A 20,332-nucleotide genomic window follows, 5' to 3' on the forward strand; every position below is an offset into this window, starting at 1 on the left:
TTGGCAATCCCCGACGCTGTGAGCCCGGCGGGTTGGCGGCCAACCTCCGAAATACAGAAGCGTAGCTTTTACCCCCCGTGGAATATCCTGTCCACGGCCCCTAGTTTGCCACCATGGCAGAGTGGTGCCGCCGAACCTGGAAACACGTCACTGGCACGTGCGAGTTCGTCAAGGCCGGCCGGATTCCCCCGCCGCCCGCCGACGCTGGACAAGGCGATCAGGAAGTATGCGACGAGGGTGGTGATTTCTCCCGTCTTTGCGGTGCCGTATGTGCATGATCGCTTCATCTGAACGATAATAACAACCCCAGCGACTTGTAAGATTTCAATTTCCGCGGCTGAGGACGTTTACGTTTGCGCTCTTAGTTTCGTCCGTAGAATGCCGTCACGGGCTATTAGCCCACATATTGAAGCAGTGAATGGATGGATGTATACTTGATGCAATTAGCTTGTCAATGAATGTGACTACGTGTTGGCAGGGCTGCCGCCTCTCTTATCGGCCGTTAATGTGCAGGTAGAATGGCGGATGATGGGCAAAAATGAAGCTGCGGCATTCAGTCGTATCTTCATACGTCGTCCGTAATCCGCGAATTCATGTCACCGCCGTCGAGCGGGTGTCCGTTGCCTGTCGATCCTTTCAAGTCTGGCCCTGACTCTTTCCTCCCTCTGTATCAGTTCTCGGAATTCCTCTCCTTTCCTCCCTTCGACCTCTTCCGGCTTCTGGCCGATGGCGGCCGCCTGGGAGGTCAAGGCTCGCTTCCGCACACTAATCAAGCCCAGCTCCTGCACCGCCACGTCCGCCTCTTCAGCTAGCTCCTCAGCGTCGTCGTCATCGGCTGGCGAGGCGTTGGCAGGGATGTCCCTGTTTCTCTGCTCAGATGCCACCGCTGTCGTCCCCGGTGAGCTCGTGGTGGTGTCCCGCTGGCTGGAGTCGAAAAGGTGGTCGATAGGATGATAGCCATCTTTTCGTATGCTAGCAGTGCCTACCTCCACAATCTCACTTGAGTTTAACTCGGGGGGCATGTAGCCGTCGGGATTATGGCTCCAGGGTGCGTTGGAGCTTACTTGGCCACTGAGTTCATGACTTGACGCCTCTCGCGTCGGGTGGCCATTATCAAGCTGATGCGGTGTTGGTTTTCCAGACATTGTCCTTGTGCTAGGTAATTCGTGTTTCGGCCGGGACTTGCCCTTTATTCTCTCGTCGACTGGTCCAGCATACATCTCGGCCTTCTCGTGTGTTGCGTTTGAGGTGGACGTCGAAGCTTCTTGCCGCTTGTTTTTGCGCCAACGGTACAGGAGGAAAAGCGCAATCAGAGCGATGACAAGCCCGCCTACGCCAACTCCGACTCCGATGCCGATAGTGGCTCCTTGTGATAGGCCAGAAGACGAGCCCGAGTGTGCTGTGGTATTACCACCGGCGCCGGAGCTCGAAGCACTTGGGGCCAACGCGCTTGAGGATCCGTTTGAAGGACCTGATGATGAAGCTGGCTCTACTGTGGCCAAGTTCAGCCCGGCGATAGTCGGCAAAGGTTCACTAGGGTCTACAGTCCAGCTTGCTGTCGAAGCTGGACAAGCAGGCGTCGTTCCGCTCCACGTATAATCCGAGCTTGCAACGCCTTCGGGAGTGGCAAGAGCCCATTGGCTTTGTAGATTAGAATAGTCCGGGAGAGGCGAACGCGTCGCGGCCGACGAGGAGACCGAGTAATTCACCAGGTCATAATTGAATCCCCTGGAAGATCATGAGGGTCAGTAGGACATTCTCATGAAAGGTAAGACGATGAGCATACGCATACGCCCATCCGTTGATTATCGCTCCTGACCAGATATCCTCCATCTCGGGGCCGAAAACTGCCTGCTGGTCGGAAAAGGTTCGTGGCGATGTTTCGAAGCAGCCATCTTCAGACAGTATGATGGGGACCGGCATGCTCTTCAGGTCATCGGTGTAGAGGTTGTACCCAGATTCCAGGTAAGAGGAGTCTCCGCACCATGAAAAGAGATTCACACCGTAGAAGTCCACAGATTCGGCGGGATTGCCGCCGCAAACCAGATAGTTAGCCTGTTGTTTTCTGATATCGGCAAGGTCCGCCGCAGCGTATCCGAGAGGTATGCTTCTGTACTCCCTGGCCGCGATGTAGGCCTTCATATCTCGGACGGCAGCTTTGAGGGAACTGGCGCAGTCAAGGGAAGAGTCGTCGCTGATGTCCTCGTCGCCAATAAAAAAGCCCAGCAAATTGTCATATTTGGCGAATCTGTCGATCATAGGTGTGAAGAGGCGGTAAAGAGTATCGTCCCATGTCCTACTACCCACTGTACCGCTCTCTGCTATATTCAGCACCACGTAGATGCCGTTGTCTGCCAATGTCTGCATACAGGCATCGTGGTCCGCCCATACATCGGTGTACCTAACGCGGACTGTGTTCGCACCAAGTGATCGCATAAGAGGCGCATCGAGGGCACATTGGGCGGAGTTTGCCAACGGATCGGTGTGCGGCACGGAATTGTCAGGGGGCCCGGCATACATCACCCCTGGCGCAAATCGTCAGTACGGGGCTAAGGAGTATCACATGTCATGGAGATGGCCGGATGGGTACCTTTGATGTAGAACTGGTCGCCATTGCCTTTGAAGAATTTGGGGCCTGTGATACGGATAATGGGAAGCGCCGACTGTGCAGCAACAGGACCAAGCAATAGAACGAGCAGCAACTGAGAGAAAAGGAGCAAATGAGCCATACCGACTGACCAACCTGAGAACAAACACCAAGGCATATTTGATAATAGTCAATAAGTATTTGGTGTGTGGTAGATCTGCTGGCTGGTATTGTGCTCTGTGCTGCCTTTGCGAGGTAGGCTATTGACAGCTACGACAGCCCACGCAGCCACTTGACTGCTTAGCGCTCAGTAGTAGTGAAAAGAAACCCAGCGTCTTAGAGAATCTTTGTTACATGCGGGGTGTAAAATCTCGGATCTTCGGTCCATCTCGCTCGGGCTCTACCGGGCCGGCCGATCCACCTGTTGCAGTCTTCATGCCTAGGGCAGGTCCACAGACGATGGATAGAGGTGCGTATGGAGACGTGCGCTGAGAACGCCTATCAGCACCTAGAAGCGCTCGCTAATAGGCTCTGGCTTAAGCGATCTTTCCAACCATTGGTAGGCGTCATAGGTGCGAAATCAAAGTTCTCCGGGGGCGGTTGCTAGGAGCAACCGCAGACAAAACATGCCGTTTTGAATACCCTGTCACTTGTGACTAGCGTGGCAAGCAATTGGTGCACGTCTCCGTAGATGCGCTCACGACAGGGGACCTTTCACATTAGCCCGTGTCATAGTTTCACGTCGTCAACCTTCTACACTGACCACATAGTACATGGTGAAATAAATTCATAATCCTCAAGGATATCACCCTCTTCTCGCTCATCTTCCTAGCTAGATTAAGGGAAAATCAGGATGTCCTCATCTCTTCTCGGTCTACCGCTTGATTGCAGCAGCCCCTCCCCTACCACTCGTAGGGCCCATACATCTTCCCAAACAGCTCCCCGCATCATCGCCGCAGTTCTCTACCAACAAGATTCTCAATCGGGATCAACAATGGCTTCAATATGGAAGAGAGGAAGAGGGTTCTTATAGGGGTCAAAAGCGGCAGGGCGACCATACCCGAAGGGGCAGGGCCGCCTAAACCGAAGGCGGATTTCCCGGCCTTTCCTCACTATGCGCCACCATGCCATTCGCCCAATGATTATCGACATGGCAAATCAATTTACACCTCTACTCGGGACCCCATCGTTGGCTAAACCTTGCACTTTAAGTTCAAAAATAGAAAGGACGACAACTTGGTGATGGAAGTCAAAATTCTCACCAGAATGTGTAATCCCATTCCCATGCATGTGAAACACATGCGGATTGTCCCCAAAAGTAGCTACGTATCAGACAGTCGGGTCGTTGACGCAAACCTTGAATGGTGCGTTATTGGCGTATACCAGGCCGTTCAACGCTGAGACGTCGGCCCCTGAGTTGAGTTCAATTGATTGGCCGAGATCAAGTTTGTCATTTGAGGCTGCCAAATGGATTCATTGCCATACCCCCGTCTGGCCTGTGGCATTGGCGCAGAGTTCGAGGATGACGGCGAGGCCCCCAGAAGTTTGGCATTGGTGGGTCCGGATCCTTCGTTGACCAGCCATTTGTAGACGACACACTCACCTGGAGCGACTGCGTTGTCGGGTACGACAATAGAGTTCTGGCTAGCCACTGAATTTTTCGGATACATGGACCCCTCGTTGTCGTTACTGTAAGCAAGGCCCATGGAATGTAAGGAGGCATAATTGGCAGGAAGGCGGTTGAGGAAGAGGATTTCGCGGAGAGTCGGACCGGTCAGGCCAAGCCATGTGAAGGAGGAGTCGGTATAGCCAATGTATTTTCCCAGGTGAGACCCAGAGCCGGCGGATGTATAGTCCGCGAGGTATGCCGTTGTCGATTCATTCATCAGCACACCCATCATGCCGTCCTAACTAGTCGGAGCGTAGTTCCCTGAGACTTGTTCAGCCGCAATATAATCGCGACGGACGTTGCCTGAGAAGTGGAAGTCGGAAGGGAGAAATGCAGGAAGACAGCAATCCATGGCAGAGGCACATTGCAAGAGCGAAAGATAAATTGGTTGCTGCTGGGGCGCCATGGGTGAGAAAAACCAGCGGGAAAAGGAAGGTCAGGGCACAGGAGAAACGCGAGGGTGAGGAAGCTATGTCGATGGATTATCTAGATATATCCTGAAAGGTATAGATCTGATTGTACAATATTGAGGTGTTGGACTTACTTCGCATTTGACAATATCCCAGAATTTGTATCTCGATTTTTCTATTCATCTTCATGTGGGTGACACAAGCGACAGCGCGATGCTGAAGTGTACCCACCAGATTGCGCGAAGCGATGTTGAGTCGGATAGTCGATGTTGCGCCATATCATCGTCATCCGAATCGCCTGGGGTACATAGAGATGACGATAGTGGTGATGGCGGTACCATTGCAGTGACGTGAAATGCCCATGTGAAGTCTCACGACAGATAGGGTTCGGAGAGAGGGATAATAGTTGTATCATTGGAGCCTCACTAATAATGAAGCCATCGACCTAATCGCAGCGACCTAAGATCAACGCGGATCTCATACGAGTGACTCACTGATGAGATCTAACAAGGCTGACCAAGGGGTTCCACCTCAGAAAGATTAGCTTCCATGAGCTCTGATGATCTGAAGGTGTTTCCTGTCCAGTGTCAAGGATCATCCAGCCGATTCAGCCCTCGTACACGGCTGTGCTTCCACTGTATCATGAAAATTGATACGTCTCTTCTCTCTTCACGAACCGCATTTGGCATGGTATACGGCTACAACCCCGAACGCGGGGGTCCATCCTTGCAAAGAACTCCGGAACGTCTCAGAGTTTGTCAGGGCCCCATGACGCCTTGTGTTTTGACCACTGTGTGTAGTGAAAGTATGCGACTGTAGGTCTCGAGGAACATGGTTGGCGAAAACTCTGAGAGATCATAGGACTATGTCAACTCCACCTCGTAACAACCGTGATGGCATCTCTCTCTGACTGTCAATCCATATGGCTGGACACACATCCTGCCTCATCTAGAGTTCCTTGACTTGTACAATGCACTTCCTTCCCTTAGGGACTACGGCAAACCGATCCACCATTTCCATGTCCTCTTCGCCTCTGACTCCACCCTTTCCGACGCCCTGCATCATTTCTTGGGCGAGATCGAGTTCAACTCTTCTGAAAACCTTGTTGACCGCGATGTACAGCTCCGACCAGGCCAGATTCTGGCCGATGCAATTTCGTCGGCCAATGCTGAAAGGGGTCAGAGCTTGGTTCATCTCCTCGAGAAGAATACCTTCCTGGTTGCATGGCCGCGTTCCCTGTGACGTTTGGAGCCACCGTTCCGGGATGAAGGCATCCGGTTTGAGGAAGAGAGTGGGGTCGCGATGGTGAACGAAGTTCTGCATGCCGACAACGGTGCCAGCGGGGAGGATGTGGTTGTCGACCACCAAGCTTTCGTCCAGGATACGAGGGAGGGTCGAAATGATAGTAGGATAGAGGCGGAACGTTTCCTTGATGACGGCGTTGACGTAAGGGAGGGTTTTTATGGTGACCAGGTCTTCCGGGTCCGCGACGGTCCTCAGTTCTTCCCGTAACCGTGTTTGCATAGGTTTGTTTTCCGGAATTGAGAGCGAGTATAGAAGATACATCAACGTGGCGGAGGTGGTCCCGCTTCCAGCAAACATAATACCCATTGCTTCTTCGACGATTTCTTCATGGGTGAGCTTGCGGCCTAGGTGTGAGTCGGTCCCGGTGAGGATTGGAGTGAGGAGGAATTCGCAATTTCCGGCCATCTTGGTGGTCGCCGACGATTGCTGTGACATGAGGTGGTCGACCATTTCGCGGCTTTTGACAATCCAGTATTCGTGACCACGGTATGAATCGCCGATGAGGCCCGGTAATTTCGTTGCCAAACCAGTCTTCTTCAGCCACGGCATCGCGGTGTTAAAAAGGAGTTGGAAGGCACTTAGTTCCATGGCCTTTATGACGGCACGAGCGTCGTCATCGGCGGTACCAGTGAAGTCTTTGGCAAATCCTGCTTTGCAAATCACCTCCATGCTAAACAAGGCACAAAGCTCGAATACGTCCGCAGTTCCCGACACTGACGAGCTCGAGATCAGACGAGAGACCAAAGCGTCCGCCCTTTCGGCTACTAGGGGCTCAAGCGTTTTCATGGACGCCATCGAGTATGGGCTGGCAGTTAGTTTTCGCCGTGCTGCGTGAAGGTCTTTGTTCCTGTAAAACTTCTCAGCAGCAGCTCGAACAGCTTGTTTCTCCTGCAGAATGAAAGGCTCGCCCGACATACCTCATTTCGAATAAGTTGGGTTTTCCTATTAAAGTGGCGGAGCTGTAGAAAGCCTCATCTTTGGTTGTCGTTTTGGCATTTCCGTAGATGTGCCGGTAATATCTCCAATCTCCAACCGAGACTTCGTTCGGCCCAAGGCGAACAATAGGTCCATATTGCTTGTGGAGTTCGAGTAACCTCTGGAGATATATCGATTAGCACGGTGAAGACAGACAAAAGAAATCTACAGCATTCGAAAAGAGCATTACCTGTGCCCTTCGGCCTTGGACCGCATTGAGAGTAATGTCCATTGATGAAAATCGACTGAGAGCAGTTCCAGGTACATTCTTCAGCGGGCTAAATATTCCTTTGAACACAGCCTGTGCCACCGTGAGCAGTCAGCCGTGAAATGACCCCGAGGGCGTTCCTTCACGTAAGATGGTATTTACCTTGGTCAATTGGAAGACAACCAACACGGTCAAAAGCCCAGCAACTAACATGAGAGCGTTGGTGCTGACGGTACGAAAGTCCAGCAGGCTGTCAAGGAGACAGGCAAGACGTTCTGAAGCCATGTCACGGAACACCAACAGCTGCTTGTTTCCGAAGGTTGTGACAAATGTTGATGTGAATGTCACTGAAGTGCTCGGTCTTTCTGAACCTTTCGGAATTCGTTGTCGTGGAATAGGGTTAAATGTGACAAAGAAGAATGGAAGTATTCGGTGGTCGCACCTTTTTAAATGGGTTAGTAGACAGTCTCCGTGTTCTCTCAGGGACCTCAATCGGTAAATAGAGGTATGTGGTAGCGGACGTGGTAGGTATTGGGATCCAGGACGCAGGGCCCAACACAATCACTTCAATGTGCAAGGTATAGGATGGGGTGGAGGGGCGTCCTGTGGAAAAGACGGCGAGCTGGAAAGAAACTCCAAGGCAAGCATGTGGATCACATCGGTCAACCAATCCCAGTCTAAAATCAGCGCTCGATCCGCTTGTTTGTTGGACATTTCAAGTCTAGTCATCGGCTTGTGGACCACAACATTGTCCGAACTTTCTCGATGACAAGCATTTCACCCGTTGAACGCCATGTCGTAGGTCCTTTCGATGTTAAAACGCCGGGGACAGGCATAATCGACAGGTCAGCTCTTGTTGAGAACATGGAATGGTGTTTCTCGGTCCACAACCTTCAGTCTTCATCTTTGAGATATGAAATTTGTGGAGGCCCGACCAAAAGCCCCAAATAGGCTCATACTCGTTCGAGCTTGTGGAGCCGATCCGATCTCCTCCTGCAACTTAGCCGAGAAGGGGAAAGCTATTTGGTAGCATTGACCCCGGGCTTGGGGAACCCATGTAGAGAGAGACAAGTGGTAAAGCATAGTTTCATTGGCACGACATAATGTAGGAAAGGCTGCCCGAATTGAGAGAAATGCCTGAGGTTGGCGAACCACCAATCAGGTCTTGCATGATCGGTCGCGTATAGTCATGTGAACATTTTCTTGGCACCTCCTATTTGTATCTTCAAGTCGGTCATCACCAAGCGTTCCTCACGTAAATTTCAAAATTTTCGTGTATCGATTGGCTGCAACTTAGTGTGGTAAGCAGCTATACTAGGGCTCATCCTACAGGTTCAAGAGGAGCAGCACCATCACCCTTTTCGAAGTTCGTCGGAGACAAGAATTCCGAGACGTGCCCGATACAGTAGTGCTTCAACTCCGCTCGAAGCTCGATTATCCTTCCTTAGAGTCCTTCAGGTACCAATTCATCGATTCAGTCACCAATTCCAAGTGCCCGCCATGGTGTTTGGAAAGAGGGGCCTCCCGAATATTCTTTGGCCCCACATCCCCAGACTTTTTATATTGCTAGGAGCAGGCCCAGGTGTTCTTCTACCCCATTTATGGTTACCGCCCAGTCCCACATTCCCCCCAGGCCCCCATCCCAAACCCCAGAAGGCAGGGTTGGGTTCTTGGCTGAAATCTATGTCAAGTCGTAACAAACACCCCAAAATTTCCATATTCTAGCTGTAAATTACGCTAACGAGCCTTTCGACGCACTATCCACCACTAGTAGCGTCTAGTCCTATTAGCGTGGTCCTTTGCAAGTTGGACCAAGGATAGGGAATATCACTAAAATATACTAGTAGAACATTAAAATGGGCCCTTGAAATTTTGTGAAATTTTACGATTGAAATCAATGAGGCGTAAATTACGGTCAGGAATGTACCTAACACTGGCAGAAGGCATCCCAGTCACATCCATTTCCCGTCGTCGTTCGAGGCCCGGGTGCAAACGCCCGCCGCTCCATCAATAAGGCCATTCATTTTTCATGATGCGCCGGCCACCAATACACCTCAGAGCTAGACTTTCCCTGGGCCTTGCACAATGGTCGCTTGGGCCACTGTACAGTGCCTTGGGCTCCCAAGACCAGGCTGTATCACAAGGTATTCCCGAAGCCACGCAGGAAATCATCAGTGCTGCTAGTACTATCTTGACAGATGCGTATGGAGCCGGATTTGGAAATATATGGGTCGCGGCTCGGGACTGATCAGAGGATTGATAAGCGGTTACTGCTAGTCCGTTGAGAGGTATGCATTGATATCACGAGCTGCTTGCCACTGGAAGGTTTGACTAACACAATAGATTCGAGCCAACATGATGGGACCCATGTACAGGACGACAGGTTGCCACATGGGAGACAGCCTGCTTCGGCAACCTGCTTGGCTTGTTGTCAAACTTCTCTCATTGAAAGAGTGCTCTGACCAAATTCGGTCAGAGGGTGGCATTGAGCCTATCTCTATACCTATCTAAGGAGTGTACGTCATCATTGTTGCCTGTCAATGGTGATACAGTCTGGAGAGCGTGAACGTGCCGAGCCAGAAACCCGATCTAGGCAGCTGCACGGGAGAACGCCAAGAGAAACTGTAGCGCAATAGGCCCGTGAGGCAGAGCACTTCCTTTCTAACCTTAAGAATACCTTCGTCTTTCGCTATCTTTGATTGGGGTCATTCAATTGTCACATCTCAAAAGCTATGACTTTTACACGGGCAGACCGTGATCGTTTTGAGGATCTCCGGCGGAAGAAAAGAGTACATTTCAAAGGCAGCGTGGGAGCAGCCGAATGGCCCCCAACTCATCGACATAACTTCGCAGCTATCCGAAGTCTAGGAGATTTAAAGTACGATGAATACTCCGTCGGGGCTCACCCCGATTTGGTGAACGAACCATGGAAAAATCGAGTAAAGGAGCTCGCAGCCGAACTTACGGAGAGAGCGAGTCGATGTTGCCGCCGAAATGAAGCAAGTTGGCGTTTCGCTTGTGAACCGGTGATATTTGCTAGGATGAATGCTGATGTTACGTGGTGAGCAGTGTCAATCCCTTAACTCTCGACCACGTATTCCTGACGATTTCCTATAGCCCACAGTGCAGAGGAAGATTGTGGAGGTCAGAAATAGAAGTTTCATGGGAAGGCAACAGCCGAAGAGCAGCTGCATTGAGGAAACGGCAGGAAAGTCGTAGGCCATGCCGTTGTCCTCGTTCTACGCGGCAAAATGACCCGTTTGTTTACAACGATTGTGAACGTCTGTATGTGGCTAATTCTTTCTAGCCATGAAGCAATCGGTCTCAACCGCATATTCACTCATCGGGAGCAGGAACTTATTCTCCATTCTCGGGACCTAGCGGAAGAGCTCTCGAAAGAACAATACCCGGATCGAATATATGGCCTTCGACAGACGAGGAACTTCGAGGAAACCCTGTATAGCCATGCCAAATGTGAATCAGCACAAGACGATAAACTCGTTCGGGATCTGGTCGACGTGTCTCCACTCTCGCTGGATGGCGATCCATTGCTCTTTCCTTTCCTTATCCTTGAAGCCAAATCCGGAAAGTCAGAAGATGATTGGCATTCAATAAAACTGCAAACGACATTTCCTATTCGAACGTGTTTAGACGTTCAACATACCGTACAGCGAGCGTCCGGGAACGACTGCCGATGGCGAAGTGGACCCTTGGTCTGGTTCTTCATGAACAAAGGTGAAGACTGGCGGCTTTGTGCAGCATATATTCAAACACGCCCTTGTCCCAAAGGCCAAAAACCCAGAAATGACTACGTATGACTCCCGACCCCCCTTCCCAACTCCATACTGCAAAGGTTCAGAAAATTGTCCTATGAGCATTGATTGACTCTGACCTAATATTTGCAGTATATTATAGATTTGTGGAACGGGTCTATCATCTCAAAAGATGGGGCTCTTCAGCTTCTTCTGATTGTCGACTACATTTTTGACTGGGCCAGAGATTCATTTCGGCAAGAGATCCTCACAGAACTCCGGACCCTGTCTAGAGGGGTGGAAGAATCCACAAGCACATTTCCGGATACAGACTTGATGTCTACCAAAGAAATTGCGATCCCCAGGGCTCCTGATCACTCTGTTGGAGGTGACCAAGAGAGAGATTTAGACCTTCGTTCTGCATCCCATCCATGCGACTCCAAGTGGGGCATGGTGCGACATGCTGCTTTTGTCGAAGACAGGTTCTGTATGCTTTTCATCACTCGAGATAACGTGCAGACCCTTTTACAGTCTACAAGTCCGAATGTTGTCAAGCTCCTTGCTCGATTGATCCTAGCACAAATCTTGGCACCGGTTTTCATTCTGGACATTGAGACCTTAGATGCCCTTGAAGAGCAATGGACGGGTACTGCCAGACTTTCACGACCATTTGGTTTCACCCACATCAAGTTCTTCACGGCCTTCACATTTGGGACGTATATGGGCCTGTCTTGGGTGCAATTAAGAGAGCTTTGCGTCATCGCCGTTGCGGAAGATGCCTTTGAATCTGTTGTTGCTGGTTCAAAGTTACGACCCGGCAGAGGAAACGCTCGAAGGCCGACACCGTCTCCCGTGGAGAAAGTTGATGTAACGCTCATAGTTTCTCGTTTCCAAGCCACGACGCCCCAACAGACCCTGCTTGCCGCTATCAAGCGAATTCTACTGCGTTGTTTACCACCCCTTTTCCGAACAGATGACCTGCAGCTGACCCTGGACGACGGGACACTTCGAAACATTGTTGGTTATGTTTATAAATACTTCAAAAAGGGTGTGCTGGAGCCCTCTGAATCTTTTCTTCGTGTCAGTAGTCGCCATGTGCAGATTCAGACCGAGTCGGGAGATGAAAACTTGCATCATCACTTCAAAGATCTAGACAATGATTTGAACGAAGATTTGCTGGTCTCCAAGAGTGGGGCAGTCCTCATCTGTGGGTATGGTCCAAATGCTGGCATACAAAGGTCGAAACAGTCCGATAACTGTATCTACTTCGTGGGAAACCCTGTGGAAGCCCTGGACCAATCAGGCGTGGCGGCGGCAATCAAAGACACTTTCGAAAATTTCGATGTATATCATACGACCCGGAACAACGGAACTGACAACATCAGATCCCCGTCCAAAGGTTCCAGAGCACCCTGGAACCTTGAAAGGGTCTACGGCATTGACACGAGACCCATTGGATTCGTCAGGTGGCTGAAGTGTCTGGGCTCGGATGTGATGAGCAGGCAGGGTTCCCCCAGAGATCCCAATGGCTCTGGCAACTATCTCCTGACTAGAAACATTAGGCCGTGGCACGATCCCCGCCTCATTTGGATTCGCCAGGACTATGAGATTTTCCTCCTATACAAGTTGATGACCACAGAACTTCTGTACTGGAGAGGAGTGGCTCAAGAGCGAATGGAACAGGGAATTGTCTGCTGTCAGGCGTGCGCTGCGCAGGACTCCTTGATACAGACCTCGGAACCCTTCATGTGTAGTCGTTGCTGGCAAGAGATCCAAGCTCCAAGATTTCCCAGATGGGTTTCAGATACCTTGGCGGGAGGTAGACCAGGAAAATGGACTCGAGTTGAAGAGCAGAATTACAGCAGTCCGGACCTTATTTCAACCAAGCACCACTGGTGGAATGATTCACTAAATACCTACACTGGTGGTGACCTTCCTCCTCAAGAGCAGTGGTACAAAGACGTCAGTGAGTATCCGGATTTGGACAAAGAATTCGTGGACTTGGGCGATCTGCATAAACAGGCTCTGGGGTATGCCAAATATAAAGGAAAGAGATACGGGGTGCCATCTGCGGGGTCTCGTAAGCGGTCCAGATCCCCTTCTACAAGCGACACTGAGTGAAAATCTGAAAGAATTGGGTTTTAGCGCTTAGACTCATGGGATACTCTGAGCCGAAGCTGAGCCGATCCCGACTTGGCTTACATAAAACGGCCATGGCCGGGTATCGTGGACGGTTTTGGACAAATCTGCGCAGGTAACTGATTTTGCTGTCACGACAGGAAAAGCAGCGTCGAGTTACAAGAAGCAATCAACTCCATGTTCGTTTGGTATGAAGGAGCTAGGATTTGCTCTGGCTATGTCTCTGATATTACGGATAAAATTCAATCGATCGATCAAGCTCCGTAGCCTACGAAAGGATGGGACTCTGCAATGACTGACTGCATCGCCAAAATCTTCCCAAAACTATCCCTGATCGACCGTCCATAATCCATCAGTGTTTTTTTGGCCCGAGGTCCTGAACAATAAAAAGGACTGTTGACACGGTAAACATAGCGGTGCACATGCCCTGAGCTTCTCGACGTTAGACATCCCGGCCAGAGGACGTGGCGTACTGCCTTATGGGTCCGTTTTCCGTTCACATACTAATGCTCTACGGCGAGGGAGGTGACAGGGGCATTTTACCGACCTCAAGAAGAAATCATTAAGAGATCGTGCGGTCACACCATCTTCGCTTGGAGGGATCCCAGCTATAAAGTCTGGGCTGATCATGACATCCTCGCGAGGTACCCACTGCAGCTTGCACGTGTCACTTGCGCAGCGAACACTCTTTCTATCTATGCGATGCCATTGAGCTGCACTTTATATCATGAGAGTAATTCTTGGTCGGACGACTGGTATGTCATGCTCTTTAATCATTTCCTTGGTTTCGGTTTCTTGGGTATCATTCTTCGCCTTTGATCATCGCGAGAAAGCTTCACGGATCAATGCTCACAATTCGTTCTCCTGAAACATTGGGGGACGACCCCGATGACCTTGATCCGATTGACGAGCAAAACAAGACAAGATGATCTTTATCGACACTTGGCCTTCCAACCCTCGAAGTTCTTGCTCCCGGGTCATTTCGGCCGAAATGGAGGATACGTACACCCATTGGCCCCAGAGGTAGCGTCTCGATGTCTGATCTGCTTACGTCTCAGATACGGAATCTCGGGAGTGGAATGGAATTTGCTGGGCCGTGATGTGGAAGCCGCATTGGAGCAAACAGCTTAAGGACGGTGATTTGGGCTCTTTCTTCTTTAGGCGAGACGGCACCGCGAGGAGATTATCATAGGCCTCGCGATCAAGCAAAAGAATTCGCCATAGTGTGAGCGTGATCACGATCATGACCGCGGCTGCTGGTCATGTTTTGTTGCAAGAGGACAGGAACGTGCGGAAGAGACACATGGGAGGAAGAAGCACCGGTCAGGAGACAATATGAAAAAGACGTTTCCCGACGTAGAGAGGGTGATCAGACCATCGCGAGAAGTGTGCGATGGGCCCAAAGCGCCAAGTCAGCCACATGCAGCAATGCTTCAATTCAACGAATCAGGTATGATCAGATAGGGTCTCACAAACAAGATCTCCACGGCAGAGTATACTTATTCTGAGTGACCAGGCCCAAATGACTGAAGGTAGCGAGAAGAGCCATTGGTTCCCGTTGAGGGCCGCGCCTGGTAGCATTTCAAGATGCCCACTTCCGAAGATTGTGGTCCTTGGGAACCGTGTTCGTGTCCAAGGCAGAGGAAGAGAACGCGAACACGGAGATGATTGGATGCAACTACTCGTATGTTGTACTTTTTCTGATCATGTGACGCCGGGGGACCGACACCACGATCAATTGTGGCTCGCATGCCGATCAGCCTCGGCCAATTGTATAAGAAGGCTGTTGTCTTTCCCTGGCGACAGGAGGATCGAAGTGGGAACAAAGAGAGATCTCGGGTCCTAAGAATCTCATTCTCAGTCTCAGTTGGTAAGCGAGGTAGAACGCGCATAATCGATCTGATTGGTCTCCCGTGCTTCATCTGAATCATCACCTTCCAAAGGCGGTACCACAAAACCACTCTATCGTCTCCCCCTCACTCGCTCGCTCGTTCATTCTCGTAACAAAGATAATGATGGATCAATATCAGCCATCCTTGTCCGAACAGCAGATGCAAAGGAAAATGGTATCTTAATTCAAGACATCAACCACAAATCCCAACAAACGGAAAGTTCATCAACCTCGTACTCCCAACATGAGAAAATACATTCAGCCGGCCTTGTGTGCTTAACAACGTTCTTCATGGAGCGCGTCGAGAGACTTCATGCCTTGATGGCGGCCTTCTCGTCGATGAGAGAAAACGAGTGGGATGTCTTGGCCGAGGGTCTCTTGACTCGGAGAACGGCATCCTGGTTGGACATTCGACGTCCGAGAGCCCGGTCGACTTTGGCGCCCAAGCTCAATTTACTCAGGTCGTCTGTTTTCTTTTGACTGGGCACAAAGCGCTGTTGTTCCAAATGTTTGTTCTCCAGTCGGTCCAGACCTTGCGTCAGTTGACGGATCTCGGCCATGCCGGTCTCTGGGCCGACGGTTGCCGAAGCCAGGGTGGTGGAGCAGTGGGAGTTGGTGGTCGCGAAGCTGGGAGAGGCCGAGTATGTCGAGTAACGCTTTGACGTGCGCTTGGAGGTGACCTGTCGAGAAGAGAGGATGAGTCAATTTGTTCAGACACAAACGAGGCTGGCGACGAAATGGAGAGAGTCCCACGTACACTGGGAGCCATTATAGGTCTCTGTGATTCAAGTGACCGGCGACTCATGGCTGCGGATAGGGGGGTTTGCGGTTGCAATACGGCGTCAAAGTCCACAATAATATGGTCAATGCGTTTGTCGTGCCGGGCCGTCGGAAGAACAGGCTCAGGACTGGACAATGCACCGTGCTCGGCAAGGTTGTTCCCAATCTTTCACGACACCGAGAGGATGAGGAAATGATTTGGGAAGAAAGGCTGAGAGGAGAGGCGGTTTCGGCGTGTCGTCAAGAGCGGTGACGGTAGGAGTTTGGGCGAGGACTTTTTAGTCCGTCGTGTTGACAGTTCGGTGTGGGTAAGTTTGCATGGGCTGACACCCGGGTGATTTAACTTTGTTTCTCAGCGAACCGGTCAGGCAGAAGGCGGCGAGGCACAGGATCGACGGAGAACGGAGAGAGGAGTCAGTGATAAAGACGAAATGGAGGGTGAGGGGAGTAGTTATGGGCCGAGTGAGGGCTGATTGACTGAGGGACGTTGGGCCGATGTGGGAGGCTGGCCAGGAGGATATATGGATTAGATTGTCCGGAGAAAGAGTTGGTGCGAGGAAAAGCAGGAGGGCGAAGAAGAAGAGAAGGCATAGAGAAGGACCTTAGCGAAGTTGCTGAAACTGGTCTCGTGGTGTCGTTTTAGAACCTGGCTGTGAAAGTGGATGAAAAGTGGAGGGCAGACCCCTGGACCAGGCAGCTGGCTGGGTTGATGCCGGTCCGCACAGGAGGGCACCGAATTCAGGCAAGCTCCTGTACTAAGCTCTCTTCAAGTCTCTTCTGGGGCAGTCCCCGTTTAGCTCACAACAGCCTATAGTAGCCAATTCCTCATCATTAATGGCAAATTCGCCATTAAATTGATTCATCCGCAGGCTGCAATGGTCCCCCTCACCGTTTGACATACACAATTCCCATGTATCTTTTTTCGTCTTTGTTGATCCGACGCCTTTTTCCTCTCTTTACATTCCTGTCCGGCTCCTGCCCCCCTTCCACGTTGGGTTATTGTGGCTTGCGTTGGTGACCCAATTCTCGGCCTCTCATTCCACGTGGCCGTGGAGCTTTGCACCATAGCCACCATGGCCACAAAATCTAATTGACCATTCGCAGTTGCAGATGGCTTTCTTGTTCTCTCGGGCGCGGGTCCAGAATATGGTTGAACGGCCTCTGCATGACAATTGATTCCCAACTTCGCGTGTTCCTGGCACTTGTACGGAACGGAGTATGTCGCTCGTCCCGTTCTCTTGGAAGGGGAGGCGTCAGTTGTCATAACTGGACACTGCAGGCAGCTTGACCAATTCGGCCTCCTTGCTCTTCCAAGCGAGATCAACTGCCAACGGCGTACTCCTTCCCACTGGATTCTTCATCCGAAACTGCCATGGATCTTCACCAGAAAATCACCACCACGGGCATGGATCACCATTGCCGTGGTTCTCCTCATCCCTAGCCTCTGGCCAAAGCAAGTCATTCGTCCCCTTTGGTCACCAACACCTCTCTCCCCCCCTCTCTGGGCATGCATTGACATCTCCCAACCTGGCACCTGCATCCGTCCATCCCTGATGATCGGACATAGACTATTCTGTTCTGGTCAATCCGGCGTGTTTCACCACATCAGGTGAGTCTGGTCCCCAGCCCTAGGGTCCAGGCGAACTCGACTGTAGCTTTGTCCGCCGCCGGCGCCGTCCGTTCCATGTCCACTCACAGACCCCAAATCTCCCTTGTTGGGTCACTGTGGTCAGCCTGATTCTTTCAAAGTCGGCCTTTATCCGCCTATCACGGTGACGTTTCCATGGGGGTATTTTTAGTCCCCAATCGCAAAGAAACATGCCAAAAGACTCGAATTGATGAACTACTGAGTATAGATACCACTACGACTCCGAGCTGATGGATGAGGCTGCCGGGAGGACGTACCCAGGTACGGATTACTGCGATCATCGAACCTCGATCATGTCCAACAGCAGCACTCCCATGTCCGAGAAACCAACGCGTCTCGCCAACCCAGTCTTTGATCCCACCGCGGCCCTTCCCTCGCGCCCCATTATCACCGCACAAAAAATGCTTCTTGTAGTCCGTTCCCGATGATAAGACACCTCGCGCCATGCTCCAGCCCACAGCGAGGTAGCGCACCCCCAAGTCCAGTTTCTGAATCCTGACTCCGGTGGCGTGTGACCGTCATCGAAGATGAAATGTTGTCTTCATCACCATCACCTCAGTCATGCCCAAACCAGGTTCCGTGCCAGCCTTGCGCCCAGTCATTGATCGTAGCGGTCAAGCCCCATGTCTTCGCGAGCCAGAATGCAAGCCCACCGACCACCCCGAAACTGCCCACAATCTGCAGCGCAATCCAACCGCGAGTTCGCATGTTGTCTTGCCATCGGAGCAGTCCCAATGGGTCATGCATCTGATAGCTCGGCACCTCACCGAATCCCAGGCCCGACTTGCCTCCTTTGGGCACCAGGGCATGCGAATGGTCATGCGGCAAAATCCGGCCGTCGCGTACTTCTTCTCCCATTCTCTCCACCAACCACAGTGCTCGCTCTCCTCGTGCCAATCTCTCATACCTTTCCCTTTCACGCTGCAGGCTGAGTTGCAACTCACTCGCCCACTTGGACAACCGCACTTGGGCCAGTCGCTCTTCCCGTTGTGTGTGGTCTGCCACTTTGGCCAAGGCCCAGCTATTCGACGTGTTGAGCGACACTTCTGATCCCGCCGGTATCAACACGCCCGAGTTGCTCAGAGACGTCTGCAGCGGCGAGGCCAGAGTCGAGTTGTGCACCGAGGGAAGCGATGGGGATGGAATTGAGGTCAACTTGGGGTGCGCCGCGTGCCAGGCGACCAATTTGCGTGCTGACGTGTGCCGCAGATATGCGACCGTCTCCGGCTCGAATATTTGTTCCACCAGAAGGCCGAGTTCCGAAGGCAGGAGAGGTTGAATGTACTCGGGCGACATCAGCAAAGACGCATCCATCGTATCCAGATCCGGTCCATTCGTCGACGTCACGGTGTATGGTGCCGTGGCCATCGCTTTGGGCTCTGCTTCGGAGGAGAGAGATGTAGGCAGTCGAGGTAGAGACGTAATTCCGACATCAAGGGCCTGTTTGATTTGTTCCTGCTCCTCTGTACTCAGAAGATCGGATTTGGCCACCAGCGGAATGATGTTGCATAGTTCAGACAGATGTCGAATCCGTTCGCAGTCCTCCTTGATGTCGTCTGCAGACCAATTAGTGACGTTGCTTTCCCCTCCAGCTAAAAAAAAAAAAATTGGAATGACAACCCAAGCATACCTTTCGACATCAAATACAGTATAACGTCCACCTGCGACGATCCTCGCCCGCTGAGCAGTCCCGAGAACTCGTTGGTGAGCTGCCCTACCGAGGTCATGGCACTGATAAGCTGCTGTTCTGCATAGTGAATGATCTTCTCCAGTTTGACCGAGTCCGACGTATCCACGAAACAGATATTCCTCTCCAATACCAAGTCTCCCATACTCTTCCTCCGTCTCAGGATCCGACTTTCCTCGACATTGGACCACCAGGCCGGGTACGGTTTGGTACTGGCATAGACTTCATTGACCAGCTCCAATAATCCGGGGGAATCGCGTTGAGAAGCCCGGGCGGAATTCGATGGCACTGGGTCGACATGGACGATGTCTTCGCAGAGCTGGACAATTGACTTGATAAGCGAAGTTTTGCCCACACCTGTACCCATGAGTAAACGTGCCGTATTATATCATCACACGTGCATGCGACATACCTTTGCGCCCCGCTACCATGATCTTGAACCTTCCCAATCGCTTTCCTCGTGGTGTAAAGGGCCTTCGACTCGGCATTTTGATACTCGGCATGATAAGCTCGGGTTGACTGTCCTGAACCACAGCCGGCACATCCCCCTCGTCTTCTTCGCTTGACACCACGGCTTGGCTACCCGTTTCCTCGTTCGTGAATTCATCATCGGATTTCTGGAGGGACCTGGAAGAGACCGATTTAGGGCTGCTCGGCAGGGAAACATCACGAGAGGCGAGAGGTGACGGAGTGATTCCTCGGTCGGGCGGTGGTTGAACTGGTTCGGTACTGGCGGTCGAAGACCCTCTTCGAAATAGTTCACAGCTCCCGGGCTTGATCGTAGATCTTCGCCGACTCCCGCTTCTTACTTCCGCTGGTCGAGGCGGCGCTGTATGCTTCAGCGTCCGATCCCCCTCTTGAATGGCATCTTGCAGACTGCTCACGGCCGGTGGAGACGAGGTCGCTCCCGCACTTCGCTCAGGCGGTGATATAGAAGCATCAGGATCTCGCGAGAGAAAGAAAGTGGTAGGAGGTGCGTTGTAGCGGTCACTAGTTAACGAGGGTGACTCGGCATTTGACAACTTGCGGGGACGAGATTCTGCATTTTCAAAGCCGATTCCGGGTCTCATCGTTTGAACTGGGAAGGAATGAGTACGGGTCTAGGAGGAGGCAATAGGAAGAATCCTGAGGAACTTGGGAAGTGGTGGGCATGAAGAGAAAACGGGGTGCGCTGACAATACGAGGTACGTATCGACACCCAACCTGGAAAGTTGAAGTTGGTCCCGATCGCGGCCTGATGTTACTACCCCACCGCGGTCCACGGAGGGGGCGGAAGTCTTA

At 51.7% G+C, this 20,332-nt stretch overlaps 6 protein-coding genes across 6 annotated transcripts; 1 reads left to right on the forward strand and 5 right to left on the reverse strand.

Moving 5' to 3' along the window:
- Window positions 1-596: 596 nt before the first annotated feature.
- Z518_08621 (uncharacterized protein) lies at window positions 597-2,729 on the reverse strand (the record flags this gene model as incomplete). Its single annotated transcript, XM_013414361.1, has 3 exons — window positions 597-1,728; window positions 1,787-2,525; window positions 2,591-2,729. 3 exons carry the CDS (start codon window positions 2,727-2,729, stop codon window positions 597-599), a joined length of 2,010 nt encoding a protein of 669 aa, XP_013269815.1.
- A 1,249-nt stretch (window positions 2,730-3,978) lies between these two features.
- Z518_08622 (uncharacterized protein) lies at window positions 3,979-4,485 on the reverse strand (the record flags this gene model as incomplete). The annotated part of the gene is made up of 1 exon (XM_013414362.1): window positions 3,979-4,485. One exon carries the CDS (start codon window positions 4,483-4,485, stop codon window positions 3,979-3,981), a length of 507 nt encoding a protein of 168 aa, XP_013269816.1.
- Window positions 4,486-5,614: 1,129 nt separating this feature from the next.
- Z518_08623 (uncharacterized protein) lies at window positions 5,615-7,178 on the reverse strand (the record flags this gene model as incomplete). The annotated part of the gene is made up of 3 exons (XM_013414363.1): window positions 5,615-6,818; window positions 6,889-7,067; window positions 7,137-7,178. 3 exons carry the CDS (start codon window positions 7,176-7,178, stop codon window positions 5,615-5,617), a joined length of 1,425 nt encoding a protein of 474 aa, XP_013269817.1.
- A 2,708-nt stretch (window positions 7,179-9,886) lies between these two features.
- Window positions 9,887-13,027, forward strand: Z518_08624 (uncharacterized protein; the record flags this gene model as incomplete). The annotated part of the gene is made up of 4 exons (XM_013414364.1): window positions 9,887-10,215; window positions 10,272-10,412; window positions 10,462-10,966; window positions 11,060-13,027. 4 exons carry the CDS (start codon window positions 9,887-9,889, stop codon window positions 13,025-13,027), a joined length of 2,943 nt encoding a protein of 980 aa, XP_013269818.1.
- A 2,220-nt stretch (window positions 13,028-15,247) lies between these two features.
- Window positions 15,248-15,705, reverse strand: Z518_08625 (uncharacterized protein; the record flags this gene model as incomplete). Its single annotated transcript, XM_013414365.1, has 2 exons — window positions 15,248-15,616; window positions 15,694-15,705. The coding sequence occupies 2 exons, from the start codon at window positions 15,703-15,705 to the stop codon at window positions 15,248-15,250; spliced, it is 381 nt and encodes a 126-aa protein (XP_013269819.1).
- Window positions 15,706-17,919: 2,214 nt separating this feature from the next.
- Z518_08626 (uncharacterized protein) lies at window positions 17,920-20,121 on the reverse strand (the record flags this gene model as incomplete). The annotated part of the gene is made up of 3 exons (XM_013414366.1): window positions 17,920-18,920; window positions 18,995-19,408; window positions 19,464-20,121. The coding sequence occupies 3 exons, from the start codon at window positions 20,119-20,121 to the stop codon at window positions 17,920-17,922; spliced, it is 2,073 nt and encodes a 690-aa protein (XP_013269820.1).
- Between the last annotated feature and the right edge of the window lie 211 nt (window positions 20,122-20,332).

The sequence above is a fragment of the Rhinocladiella mackenziei genome, assembly GCF_000835555.1.
Source record: "Rhinocladiella mackenziei CBS 650.93 unplaced genomic scaffold supercont1.6, whole genome shotgun sequence".
NCBI classification, from domain to species: Eukaryota; Fungi; Ascomycota; class Eurotiomycetes; order Chaetothyriales; family Herpotrichiellaceae; genus Rhinocladiella; species Rhinocladiella mackenziei.